At 35.4% G+C, this 13,572-nt stretch overlaps 1 protein-coding gene across 3 annotated transcripts in view; it reads right to left on the reverse strand.

Moving 5' to 3' along the window:
* Positions 1-13,572, reverse strand: part of LOC125912773 (protein argonaute-3) — a 115,552-nt gene that overhangs the window by 71,462 nt on the left and 30,518 nt on the right. For all 3 annotated transcript variants that reach the window (XM_049617503.1, XM_049617502.1, XM_049617504.1), the window contains exons 3-5: positions 7,994-8,114; positions 3,583-3,791; positions 2,626-2,762 (exon numbers count right to left, since the gene is read on the reverse strand). In XM_049617503.1, coding sequence (XP_049473460.1) covers positions 2,626-2,762; positions 3,583-3,791; positions 7,994-8,114 — 467 coding nt within the window. The remainder of the gene's footprint in view (positions 1-2,625; positions 2,763-3,582; positions 3,792-7,993; positions 8,115-13,572) is intronic.

Below are 13,572 nucleotides of genomic sequence, written 5' to 3' on the forward strand. Positions count from 1 at the left end.
GGGGTGGTGGTGGAATATCTAGGAATAACAAGAAGATATGTGCAACTTTCATGTAAGGTAAACTTTAAAACATTCCTGAAGAAAACAAAACTAATGTTGTACCAATAGAAAGGTATAGCATTTTCTTGGACAGAAAAGACTCAGTATCTTAAAGATGCCAATTTGTCCTAACAATTTCTAAATGTAATGAGATTTCAATAAAAATTATAGTCCATCTTGGGGTGCTTGGGTAGCTTGGTTGAGAGACCAACTCTTGATTTTGGCTCAGGTCATGATCTCACAGTTCATGGGATTGGACCCCACACTTCCAGCTCCACACTGACAGCATGGAGCCTGCTTAAGATTCTCTCTCTCCCTCTCTCCCACTTGTGCTTTTGCTCTCTTTCTCAAAATAAATAAAAATAAAACATTTAAAAAAATTACAGCCCATCCTCCCACACCCATTGAACCTAGGTAAGAAGTTCCTGAAGTTTACATGGTAAAATAAGTAAGGATAGCCTAGAAAAGCCTGAAGAGAAAAATGAGACTAGCCCTATAGGATTTAAAAAGTCATAAAAGAAATGACTAATACATTTAAGTGTTTGTGTGTATGTATTTACCATCTCCCAACCAAATACAGATTTCTATATGGCAAAAAATAAAAACAAGACTGTACCAAAGGTTAAAGACAAATAATTAGGGATAATATCTACAATTCGTGACACAAGGAGTTAATCTCCTTAATTTAGAAAGCTCTCAGTAAATGAGAAAACCAAAAATCCAACAGAAAGAAAAAAGGCAAAAGATATAAATAGCTAATAAAAAAAAAGGTGACCCTTACACATATGAAAAGATGGTCAAATGCAAAATAAAAGTAGATAAGGAAACTGTTTCTTGCAAATGCAATTAATAGAATCTAGAGTTTCACACCTCTAGTGGCAAAGACATAACAAAACAGGTAGTCTCATTCTCGAATGCACAATATTTAGAAGCTCTAAAAAGGGCAATTCGGCAATAATGACCAAAATTACAAACACATTTGCCCTTGACCCATTATGTCCTGAAATCTATTCTAAAGATCTACATATACATGAAATGATGTTCTGAAATGGCAAATAAGAACAGCTCTAGTATACACTGAAAGAGGACTTCTGTGACATATCCTCCTCAATGACATATCCCCACAATGGTAGATGCAGCTGAAAATAATGCAGAAACTATATAGTGATCTGAAGAGACATAGGGATCCTTGAAGGAATGGCTGATTCCAGGTACAGGGTAGGAAATATAAGATAAGCTTGAAATATCCTACTGTCCCAGAAAGCAAAAAAGCTACCAATGACTACTAAATTACCAATAGGACATTGTGATTTTTCACATAAGAATTCCATCTAATTCAAAAGGAATAAAAGAATGAGAAAAAATACCAGTTGGTAATCCCTAGTGAAATAAATGATTTGGGTAACAATGATCATTAAATAAAATATTAGTCATTGAAAAGTTGACTGGGAAATTTACAATGGAGAGATGAGGCCTACTGATCTCTGAACCTACTGGTCAATCTTAGCATCACTAAAACTGGAACCACTAAATACTGTGCGCCTCTTAATATGATATAACATGAAGCACATAGAAGTATTCTGAACCAGAATTGAATCAAACTTCTAGGGCCAACTTCACTTTCAGGAAATATAGGGACAGAGAAACAAGGCAATGACACCACAAGAACAGAAGACAAATGTGGATTTTTTAATATTCTTCAGGACAAGTGAGTTTCTCTAACAAGTCAATGGCATAAAAAGAAAAAACAAAACAAGAGGGAGGAAATGGGACTACTACATTAAAAAGGCAGATCAGCCAAACATGATACATGGATCTTGTTTGGATCCTAATTAGGACTGTAACTATAAAAAGACATGTTTGAGATCAAGGAAATCTGATTATGGAGAGAATATTAGAGGCTACAAATGATTACTTAAAATTTTCTTACATATGATAATGGCATTATGACTATGTAAGGAAACACCCACGTTTTTAGAGGTACATACTTAAGCAGTAGAAACAAAAAAACTTGCTATCCGGGATCTGATTTAAAAATACTTTAATTGAGGAGTAAAGGTAGAAAATTCTTGACAGTTTGCATATAGGCGGTAGTTTATCATACTATTCTCCCTACTTTTAAATATGCTCAAAAACATTAATAGAAAACACCTAAAAATAAGAATGCAATTGGTACCACTATAAGCATCAGCAGTAGGTATAACACCTGGGGTCAAAATGACCAACAGACTTCTCTTGCTTTAAAACATGTATTTCATAATGAAATATTAATAAGAATTAAATGGACAAAAGTGAGATTGTTCAGATAATCATGTCAAGGCTTCTATATTTGCTTTCATGTGCTTACTTCACGCTTAGTAGCATTCCAGGACAACTTCTGTGGAAAGGTTTTCTAAATAAAATGTAACACAAAAGTTTTTCCACTTTGTCTTAATATATGTCCAAATATTACTTCAAGACACCAGTACATATAATTATATCTAAACTGCGTGCACACACACACACACAAACACACACACACACAGGAGCATGTGCGCAATACAGGAATCAACTACCCAATACAGAATATGGTTTTAGTTCCCTTACCATCAATATTAAGCATCATTTTCCACATGGCAGGCCGAACAGATTGATGGAATCCAAACCATACTTCCCTGCCCCCTCCCAGAGGGTGGTCATATCCTTCGGGAGCTGAGAAAAAGGAACGCCCCACAGGCGTGTATCTACAAAAATTAAAATGTCATGTTCAGTCCTTTCCTTCCCATATAGGTATTTAAATTTGCAGAAGAGGTTAAGTCTAGAGCACACAAACTTAATTTATCATAACGATGCTTATCATTAGGAATATATGAAAATAAATATTCCCCAAATTTGTGAAAAGCAAAAAGCAGCCATTCTAAGAGAAACAAAAAAAACCCAAAACTGTCAGCATCCTTCACTGAAATTCTCTATTCCTAAAACTGTTAGTTTGGGTAAGAACAAATTTTATTTAAAATATTTTCTTAGAAACAGATGAAAAGAAAAACCAGTTCCAATCTTAGAAAATGCTATTTCTACAAATGTGTTTGCAAGACATATTTTTCTTTAAAAGGACACATTGATCCTATATATACAGGCACACAAATACAAACACACACTTGTGTGAAGTATGATTGAGAGAACAGCAATTTCAATACAAATTGATATTATTGTATAAACAACAAAATTACCTTTAGAACAAGGGGATTTAACTATAGGAATATATCTGAAAACATATCAGTTATTCAAGATTTACAGCTTCTAAGACAAAGGGTTAGACATTTTTCTAAAAGGTATCTATTAGCATAGCTAAGTTAACAATGTGCATTTACTTTCAAAAATCAGAGTTTTTTCTGTAACTTACTTCTCATGTCAATGAACTAGTATGCATGCTATTCTCTAAATGAAGCAATCAAAATATACAACATGTGAAGGTTAATTAAAGGAAGCCTGCACAACTCACTCTTGGGGAAAAAAGCCTACACACTTAAAATCTAAAAAGGAAAAAAAGCCAGAAGCACCCACTTCATGGAGGGCAGATGTCGTAGCACCACATCAACAGCATGGACAGGATTAGTACTGATTGGCTTGTCTAATTCCAGCGGCTCAGGCAAGGTCCGTCCTGTCAGTACTTCATGTAGTAGGTGCCAACTCACCCGAGAGACAAACTTAATCGACACCTTGAAAGGTCGATCTTTTCCACCTTCCCCAGGTAAAGTAACATCTAAATCTACCTGTTGATGGGAAAACAGTCAATTGATAAATTGAAAAAGATAAGTACAAGTATTTTTAGGTTTAAGTTATAAAAATATTTAAGAAAAAACAGGGAAAATATAAAAAACAACCTCAATGCTAAATCAATAGATACTTTCTAAGCTATGCTGTTAAGTACAAAAAGCAAAGTAGAGAAGATTACAAATAGTATGCCATCTTTTGTGTGAGAAAGAAGGAGAAAATGGGAAAATATTCATATATCTTATTTCAGCAAAAAGCAATGTAAGAAGCATCAATCAGAAACAAAGAAATTGATTACTTTCAAAGGATGGGAAGGAACAGACCAGAAGAAATAAAGGAGGAATGAACAATTCTGAGTATATTTCTCAGTACAGTTTTGACTTCTGGAAGCATATTAAATAAAGGGTTTTTTTGTGTTTTTATTTATTTATTTTAATGTTCATTTATTTTTGAGAGAGAGAGACAGACTGTGAGTGGGAGAGGGGCAGAGAGAGAGTGAGACACAGAATCCAAAGCAGGCTCCAGGCTCTGAGCTGTCAGCACACAGCCCGACAGGGGCTCGAGCTCACAAAGCTTGAGATCATGACCTAAGCTGAAGTCAGAGGCTTAACTGACCAAGCCACCCAGGTACCCATTTTTGTGTGTGTGTTTTTTTAAATAAAGTTTTATAAGTTAAAAATTAAAAACAAAATCAAGAAGAATGAAGTGAAAAAATTAAAACTAAATATAAACAAAATCAAATGGAACCAAATATGTTTCAAATGAATAACATAACCACACTGAAAGAAGGGGGAAAAAATACAATGAACTCTTGAACACAGAACATATTGGGGGCTGTACACGTGGGAAAGAACTGCATACAAAATAAAATCTTAAACTCTTATGAGGAAGTTTGTTTTCTGTAGTGGTATGGTGTAGTAATTCAGATATGATTTTACATGTATACGGTAGGATTGAACAAATCAGTAAAAGTGGTGATGTTTTGAGGTTCAAAAAAGAAGGAAGATACAAGTAAGCAACATGGGGAGTAAAGAAAGAATCCTGGGGGAAACAGACTGAAACTTGGAAGAATCACTCTGAATTCATGATTTCCAATATATATATTGTATATTGCACAGTAAATAGTATTTGTAGGATACATGTGTTAAGTCCATTACATGACATATAATATTTATGATATATTGTCTCTTTTATTTGTGTATTTTTATGTCCCATCTGTCCATTTTACAAATACCTGCACTCCAGCAGCAATGAATACATTCAGTACCCAGATTTCAGTTTCTAAGTTGCATCCTCCAACCAAAAGAAATCACTGTTCCTTTGACAAAGGGCCAGTTGCATGGGTATAGCAGGGAAAACATAAGATTAGCCTGGAACATCTTGTGCCAGAAAATAAGGAAGTACTCAAAAAAAAGTGTGTCATGTCAAAGGGATACAGGAACTAGCTTAAAGTGGCTCCCAATGGCCAAATCTAGGAAAACTGGGACAGTGAAATAAATAAGGGTAAATATATTAGGGAGAAGAAAATTCTCTCCCTTATAGTCGAATATCAACTAATAAATGTTGAAGGAATGACAGAATTAGAAAATCACCATTACTACATAGTAATAATCCTTCCAAGCAAAAATCATCAATTACTTAAAAATCTAATGAGAGAGGTGTCTGGGTGACCATTCGGTTAAGTATCCGATTCTTGTCCGCTCAGATCATGATCTCGTAGTTTTGAGACTGAGCCCTGCATTGGGCTCTGTGCTGGGCATGGAGCTTGTTTAAGATTTTCTTTCCCTGTCCTTTCCCTGCCCCCCAAATGATTCTCTCTCTTCGTTTCTCTCTGCCCCTCCTCCACTCACACAGCTCCCCCACCCCTCAAAAAAATAAAAATACTTTCTCTAATGAGAAACAAGATCCTTAAAGTATTTCCCATATCAAAATTATAAACTTCTGTGCATCAGAAGACACAATCAACAAAGTGAAAAGGCAATCTACAAAATGTGAGAAAATATTTGCAAATCATGTATCTGATAAGAATATATACAGAATCCCTAAAACTCAACAACAAAAACCAAACGCAATTTAAAAAACGGGCAAATGATGAAGATATACAAATGAGCTTCTAAGAGCTCATGAAAAGATTCTCAACTCACTAATCATTAGGGAAATGCAAATCAAAACCACAATGAGATATAATCTCATAACCGTTAAGATGGCTACTATCAAAAAAAAAAACACAAAACAGAAAACAAGTGTTGGCAAGGGTGTGGAGAATTTGGAACCCTTATGCACTGTTAGTGGGAATGTAAAATGGTGCAGTCACTGTAGTAAACAGTAAGGTGATTTCTCAAAATATTAAAAATAGAATTACCACTTACCGACTGAGCCACCCAGGCACCCCAGAATTATCACTTATACACAAAAGAACTGAAAGCGGGAACCGGAACAGATATTTGTACAACCGTGTTCACAGCAGCATTGTTTGCAATAGCCAAAAGGTACTCATCAATGGATGAACGGATAAACAAAATGTGGTATATACATACAATGGAATATTATTCAGCCTTGAAAAGGAAATTCTGACATACGTGACAACATGGATGAATCTTGAGGACATAATGCCAAGTGCAATAAGTCAGTCACAAAAAGACAAATACCATATAATTCTACTTAGATGAGTCACTGAGAGTAGTCAAAGTCATAGAGACAGAGGTAGAATGGTGGTTGCTAGGGGCTGAGGGGAGGGAAAAATGGGGATGTAGTGTTTCATGAGTACAGAATTTCAGTTTTACAAGATAAAAAGAGTTATGGAGATAGATGGTGGTGATGGCTGAGAATGTACTTCATGCCACTGAACTGACCTAAAAAATGGCTCAGAAGGTAAATTTTCTTTTTTTCTTTTTCTTTTTTTTTTTGAGAGAATGAATGAGCAAGGGAAGAACAGAGAGAGAGGGAGATGAGACAAAGGATCCAAAGCAGGGTCTTCACTGACAGCAGCAAGCCCAATGTGGGCCTCAAACTCATGAACCATGAGACCATGACCTGAGCTGAATGAAGTCACTTAACCAACTAAGCCACCCAGGAGCCCTCAGCTGGTAAATTTTATGTTATGTGTATTTTACCACAATTAAAAATAAAATCTCCCCACAAGAGTTAAAGAGAAAAAAAAAAAAAAACTTGACAGGAGAAACCTGGCAGATACCAACTTAATCAAGTGATCAACTTAGTACCATCATTAATGGAACAAACACATATAAATGTATCCTGATATGATCCACTGATAAGAAAGAACATTTGTGTAATTATTCTTGCCAAAAATGCGAAATCAGAATCTAATCAAGAGGAAACACCAAACAAACATAGACTGAGAGACACTCTACAAAATAACTTGCCTGTAATCTTCCACAATGTTAATTTCGTGAAAGGAAAACAAAAAATGCTGGGGAATTGTTCTAGAATAATGAAGACTAAAAAGACATGGACTGAATTCTGTACCAGAGGAAAAAAAATGCTAAAAGTCATCACTGGAAGAATATGGGTTGTTGATTAGACCAAAGTATCATACAGATGAAAAATTCAGTGAAGTAGATAACTGTACTTTAATTTTTATCCTTGTTCTTAGGAAATACATATTAAAGGGTGTGATATATGCAACCTACTGTTGAGATGGTTCAGGAAAAAAAGTACGTATGTGTCTCTCTCTCTCTAAGTATAGATATAAAGAGAGTAAAAAAAAAAAAGACAATGATAAGACAAATGTGGCAAATGTTAAAGAACACTGGTGAGGGGCCCTTGGGGGGCTCAGTCAATTGAGCATCCATCTCTTGGTTTCAGCTCAGGTCATGATCTCACAGTTTGTGGGTTTGAGCCCTGCATTGGGCTTGCTTGGGATTCTCTCTTTGCCCCCTCCCACTCACTTATGCTCTCTTTCTCTCAAAATAAATAAGTAAACTTAAAAAAATAATGTGCCTGTGGAGATAATCTGGGGGGAAAAAAGGGAACATTGGTGAATCTGGGTAAAGGGTCTATATGAGTTCTTTGAATGATTGTTGCAACTTTTCTATATGTTTTAAATTATTTCAAAATAAAAAGTTAAACAAGATAAATGATACACTCTTATGTATCTATGGACTATAATAAAATGTAGTAAGTGCATTTAAAAGGGAGAGTTCACCAAAGTATAACTTTCCAATAAAGAACTGCATCTTACCCCAGTAGTTGCCACAGGAAGTGGATTGGCTGTGTAAAGACTTCTTTTTCCATCATAAACTGGTCTACGATCCCCAAATATAGTCACTTTAAAATGTTGAACCATTGAGTCAACCACCTCTCTAAAAAAAGGAAAAAAATAGATTCACATAATCCTCTGCATGATGAAATACAAGCATTTAACTAAAGTAATTCCTGAACTATTTAAAGCTGCCAAAATTCTAAAAGACAATCATACATGATAAAGATACTACTTTCAGGACCATACCTTAGGACACCAGAAAGAATAATTTCTGGCAAGTGATACAAATTTCACAAAAGACAGAGAAATGAATCTAGTGAATTACTTAAATCGTTCTGGGCCACAGTAGACCTGTAAAATATTATCCCTAGAAAATGATCCTAAAACCCTTTTACCATTTCTGAGTACTACCTGACACATTCATTTCTCTATCAATAGAGTGATGCTCTTCCCTCTGTGCTCAAATACCACCTTAATACATATATCTATTAGAACATTTACTCCAATGCATTATAATTATTATATGCTTCACTTCTACTAGACTGTGAGATTTTTGAGAACACACATATACTCCCCTCAATCCTTTCAACTCCCCAAATCATCCTTACATTATCTAGCCAGTAAGAATATACTGAAGCCTGTTTTCACCTAGCAAACATTTTTATCCTATATATACTTACATGGAAAGATATTCAAGACTTTTACATTTAAAAAAAATGGACTATAGTGAGAATAATACTAAATATCCACAAATCAACGTTTATTTTTGTGCACACATTATTTGTAAAAGCAGTAGAAAGATATCTAGAAGGATATGTACCAAATAGATAACAGTGGTAATTACCTCTGAAGAGAGAAGTGAAGAATGATTGTTTTATTTTGCTTAAATAATCTAAATGTATTATGATGAGAATATACTTACATATTACTGGTAAAACTTACAACACACTTAAAAATGTAATAAATGGGAAAGAAAAATATTGAATTCTAGCGTACGGGTAGGTAGGAGAGAAAGGAGAGAAAAAGGCGTTTTCTGGTACACAGTAAGCTGACCTGATACCTAGAGCAATTTTCCACATGCTCAAAATTTCCATTTTTCCCTTCTTCAATTTCATCTTGCTGAAACCATTTAAATCAAGACCAAGCCTCTTCTAGAGTAAAAAAAATTTTACTCTTCTAGAGTAAATTTGCTGAAACTATTTAAATCAAGACCAAGCCTCTTCTAGAGCAAATTCTAGAAGAGCAAATTCTTCTAGAGCGATTGTTTCACTGATCAGTTTTTATATAGAAAACAAATTTCAAAGATTTTCTGCCATTTAAGATTTTCTTTTGCAGCCATCATCATCAAGTCCAGTTTCTTAGGTGAAACTATACAGATCTAATATTTAAGAATGTTTTGACTATTTTGTCAAATTTTTACTCAACAATAAACTGGTATAATTTTAAGCTTACCAAATCCTAGCAACCCAATCTAAGCACTCTCAGGATCAAAATGGTGGAGATTAAAATAGCTGTGACAAAACATCTTAAGGATGTTCTGTTCATTTCCAATTATCACCATTCTAAATTACAACCTCATGTCCCAGTACCTGGATTATTTTAAGTCTCTTGGTTTTTATGCCTTTTATTTTTTCTTCTCAAACACAACTTACATATCACTGCCAAACAAGTCCCTAAACTCCATTTTTATTTCCTAGGTATGAAAGGTTATGTTAATCATACTCCTCAGGGGCGCCTGGGTGGCTCAGTCGGTTGAGCGTCCGACTTAGGCTCAGGTCATGATCTCACGGTCCGTGAGCTCGAGCCCCGCTTCGGGCTCTGTGCTGACCGCTCAGAGCCTGGAGCCTGCTTCCGATTCTGTGTCTCCCTCTCCTTTCTGCCCCTCTTGTGCTCTCTCTGTTTCTCTCTCTCTCTCAAAAATAAACATTAAAATAATAATAATAAAATGTATTTATATTGCTGTGGGACACTTAGTTCATTGTTTCTGATTGATGCAAAATACTTCATATGTTGTCACCCAATGATGCAGACTTTAACTGCAGCCACCAAATATGATCTAAGCAATGCAATATCTCTTACTATGTCCCTTTATAGCTTAAGTGAGAATTAATCTCTGGTTATACACTCAGGAACAAAATTGTTAGGTCCAAGTGAATTTTATCAACTAAACGAACTGTCAAATTGCTCTCCAGAGTGGCTCCACAACCTACATTCCTGGAGGTTCCCATTTCCCTATATCCCAGACAAGATTTGGCGTTATATAGTTATGCTTTCTAATTTTTGCTAGACTAGCAGGTAAAACTAAAAGGTTTTGTTTATTTTTTTTATGTTTATTTTTGAGAGAGTGAGACTACACAGGTGGGGAAGGGGCAGAGTGAGGGATAGAGAGTATCAGAAGCAGAGAATCCAATGCAGGGCTTGAACTCATGAACCGTGAGATCACGACCTGAGCTGAGGTCGACGCTTAACCAACTGAGCCACCAAGGGGCCCCAAACTAAATGGTTTTAATTGAGATTTCTCCTATTACTAATGAATTTGAGCATCCCTTCATGCATTTGTGTTTCTTCTTTTATGAATTTCCTGTTTGTTTCCTTTGCTCATTTTTCATTTATGGCCCCAGTCTTCTTGTTGAATTGAAGGAGTTTCTTCGATATTCCAGATATTGATTCATTAACAGGTTTAGTCATTGCAAATATCTTCTTCCAAATGCTGTATGCCTGTTGACAATGTCTATGTCTATGAACTGAAATCCTTAATGTTGTATCAACAAATGAATCATTTTTCACCTTATGGTTTCATGCTTTTGATGTTTTAAATACTTTCCTAATACTAAGGCACAAAGATACATTATGTTTTATTAATGTTATAGTTTTATTAATGTTATAGTTTTATCTACATTATCTTGGTCATTAATCCATCTGAGGTTTTTCTTTATAAACAGTGTTATATAAGGAGTCTTATTTTTCTCCATATAGTAAGCCAGTTGTCCCATACCATCTATTTATGTCTATACATACACAATCAAATAAAAATGCCATTTTGGGGGGGGCGTCTGGGTGGTGTAGTCAGTTAAGCATCTGACTCTTGATCTTGGCTCTGGTCATGATCTCACAGTTTGTGAGTTTGAGCCCTGCCTTGGGCTCTGAACTGATGAAGCAGAGCCTGCTTGGGATTCTGTCTCTCTGTCCCCCCTCCCCACCGCTGCTTATGCACTGGCACTCTCTCTCTGCCTCAAAATAAATAAACTTAAAAAAATTTTTTTTATTTATTATTAAGAACTTATTATCTCAATAAGTTCTCAACAAATAAATGAATCTGGCTCTGAGTTCTCTATATTGCCCCAGTAGTCTATTTGTTCTTAAACCAGTATCATTATGTTTTCACAATTACTGAAGTGTTTTATTATGCTGTAACATGGGGCAAGGCAAGTTCCTTTTCTTTTTCTAAGTTAACTAGGACATTCATGGAAACTTTTAACCAGAATAAACTTCTAAAGTGCACCCCCTTCAAAAAAAACTATCAATACCATAATAAAAGAAATGTATCCAGTGCCCTACATATAGTAAGTAATAATAAAATACCTGTTAAGAAACCCTCAAATTATACACACTTGGGAGACACAACTAGTATGCTAAAAACAAATTAGCATGTTAAAATTCACTAAAAAACTAAAACAATGAACACAATGAAGATGAAACATAACAGGGGCAATTGTAAAATCTAAACATTTACGTTTAAAAAGCTCAAATGCAATAAGAACAGATTAGAGGATGTGAACTTACTCGCTGCTTTTGTGGAAAGGGACTTTAGATGACTCTATGTCCAGAATGAGCTAATAGTGGGATAGAGCTTCCTCAAAATTAAGGAAATTAGGTTGCATATATTTAAGTATCCCATTATAAAGCAAGTAACCATTCCATCACATATTATATAGGTCACTTCACATTCTGAAGTACTCTGTTCAATTTGGAAAAATTTAAGACCCTAAAAAAAATGAAATATAACCAGAAGAAGGTAATCCTGATAGAACCTCATGTAACATGAGTATAAATAAATCAAACTACGGACCTCAAGTCCAGAATAGGAAAGACTCAAAGGAAATTATAGAAACCTTTGGCTATTTTGATGGACTGTCATGTGATAAACTAAGTAGAAAATCTATCTTGTTTGAAAGGATAGAACTAGGACAAACAGTTGGAAAGATATAAGATGCTAGACTTTGGAACAAAATTTCCCACATTTCCTAACCACCAGAACTATTCACAAGTAGATTACACTATCTTATAAAGTACCTGGGTTCATCTTTGCTAGAACAGTTCGAGGAGCAGTTATGTCAATGAAGATACCAACTAGAACACACCAACCAGGAGACTGAAATGAATGTCTGTAATCTACTCTAACCGTAAAATTTAATTAGGAGAATATCAAATAATGAAACACTGCAGATTTTCCCATGGCATCAGATATAAAAACTTCTTTATGAATAATTACACTAAACACTGATTTCAATTTAAGCTCTCAAAGCCTTAGAAGAATGGTGTTAGAATTCCATATACACTGGGCAATTCTGACATTAAACTTTTAAGTTCATAATTACTAAAACCTATATTTCAAAGGGAATCAGCTTTTATAAGGACCATCATTTATCATTATGTCTCTTTCATCTCTCACTAACATGATATAACTGAGAGGTTGTTTTTGTTTTTGTTTTTAAGGTTATTTATTTATTTTGAGAGGGGCGTATGGAGAGAATCTCAAGCAGGCTCTGCACTGTCAGCGCAGAGGCCGATACAGGGCTCAAACCCACGAACCATAAGATCATGCATGACCTGAGCCAAAATCAAGAGTCAGACACTTAACTGACTGAGCCATCCAAGCACCACTTTAGAGTTTTAATTAAACTTTAGTATGCAAACTAACAAAATGACAAATCAAGGAACTGCAAAATTTTACTTCTTATCTCAAAAGATACTATGGCAAAGGATAATGTATTTTAGACTGTTCATCAGGCAGGGCACCTGGGTGGCTCAGTTAAGCGTCTGACTTCAACTCCGGTCATGATCTCCTGGTTCATTAATTCAAGCCCTGCATCGGGCTCTCCGCTGTCAGCGCAGAGCCCACTTCAGATCCTCTGTCTCTGTCTCTCTCTCTGTCCCTCCCCTGCTTGCGTGGTGCTCTCTCTCTCTCTCTCTGCCAAAAATAATAAACCTTAAGAAAAAAAAAAAAAAGAATGTTCATCACAGAGGCTGTGGAATTGAAGAAAAAACTCTAAAATAGTGCTTTATCTAGTCATCTATTCAGCTATAGCAGCAAAGTTGCTCACTGTATTGTGAAGAAAGTCTGAACTGGGAAACTGCCAATATGAGAAACCTTTGCAACACGTGGTAACATAAGCACTGGAGGAGAAATAAGTTTTTAGTCCCACTTTGCCACTAAGTTGTTATGAAAGTTACCTGGCCTCTCTGACTTTAGTTCCTTCATCGGTAAAAATGGGCTAATAGTCTACAGGCTGCTGCAGGGACCATATGGGATATCAGTGTAAGCACTTTTGGAGGGA

This window comes from Panthera uncia, assembly GCF_023721935.1.
Source record: "Panthera uncia isolate 11264 chromosome C1 unlocalized genomic scaffold, Puncia_PCG_1.0 HiC_scaffold_4, whole genome shotgun sequence".
Taxonomy (NCBI): domain Eukaryota; kingdom Metazoa; phylum Chordata; class Mammalia; order Carnivora; family Felidae; genus Panthera; species Panthera uncia.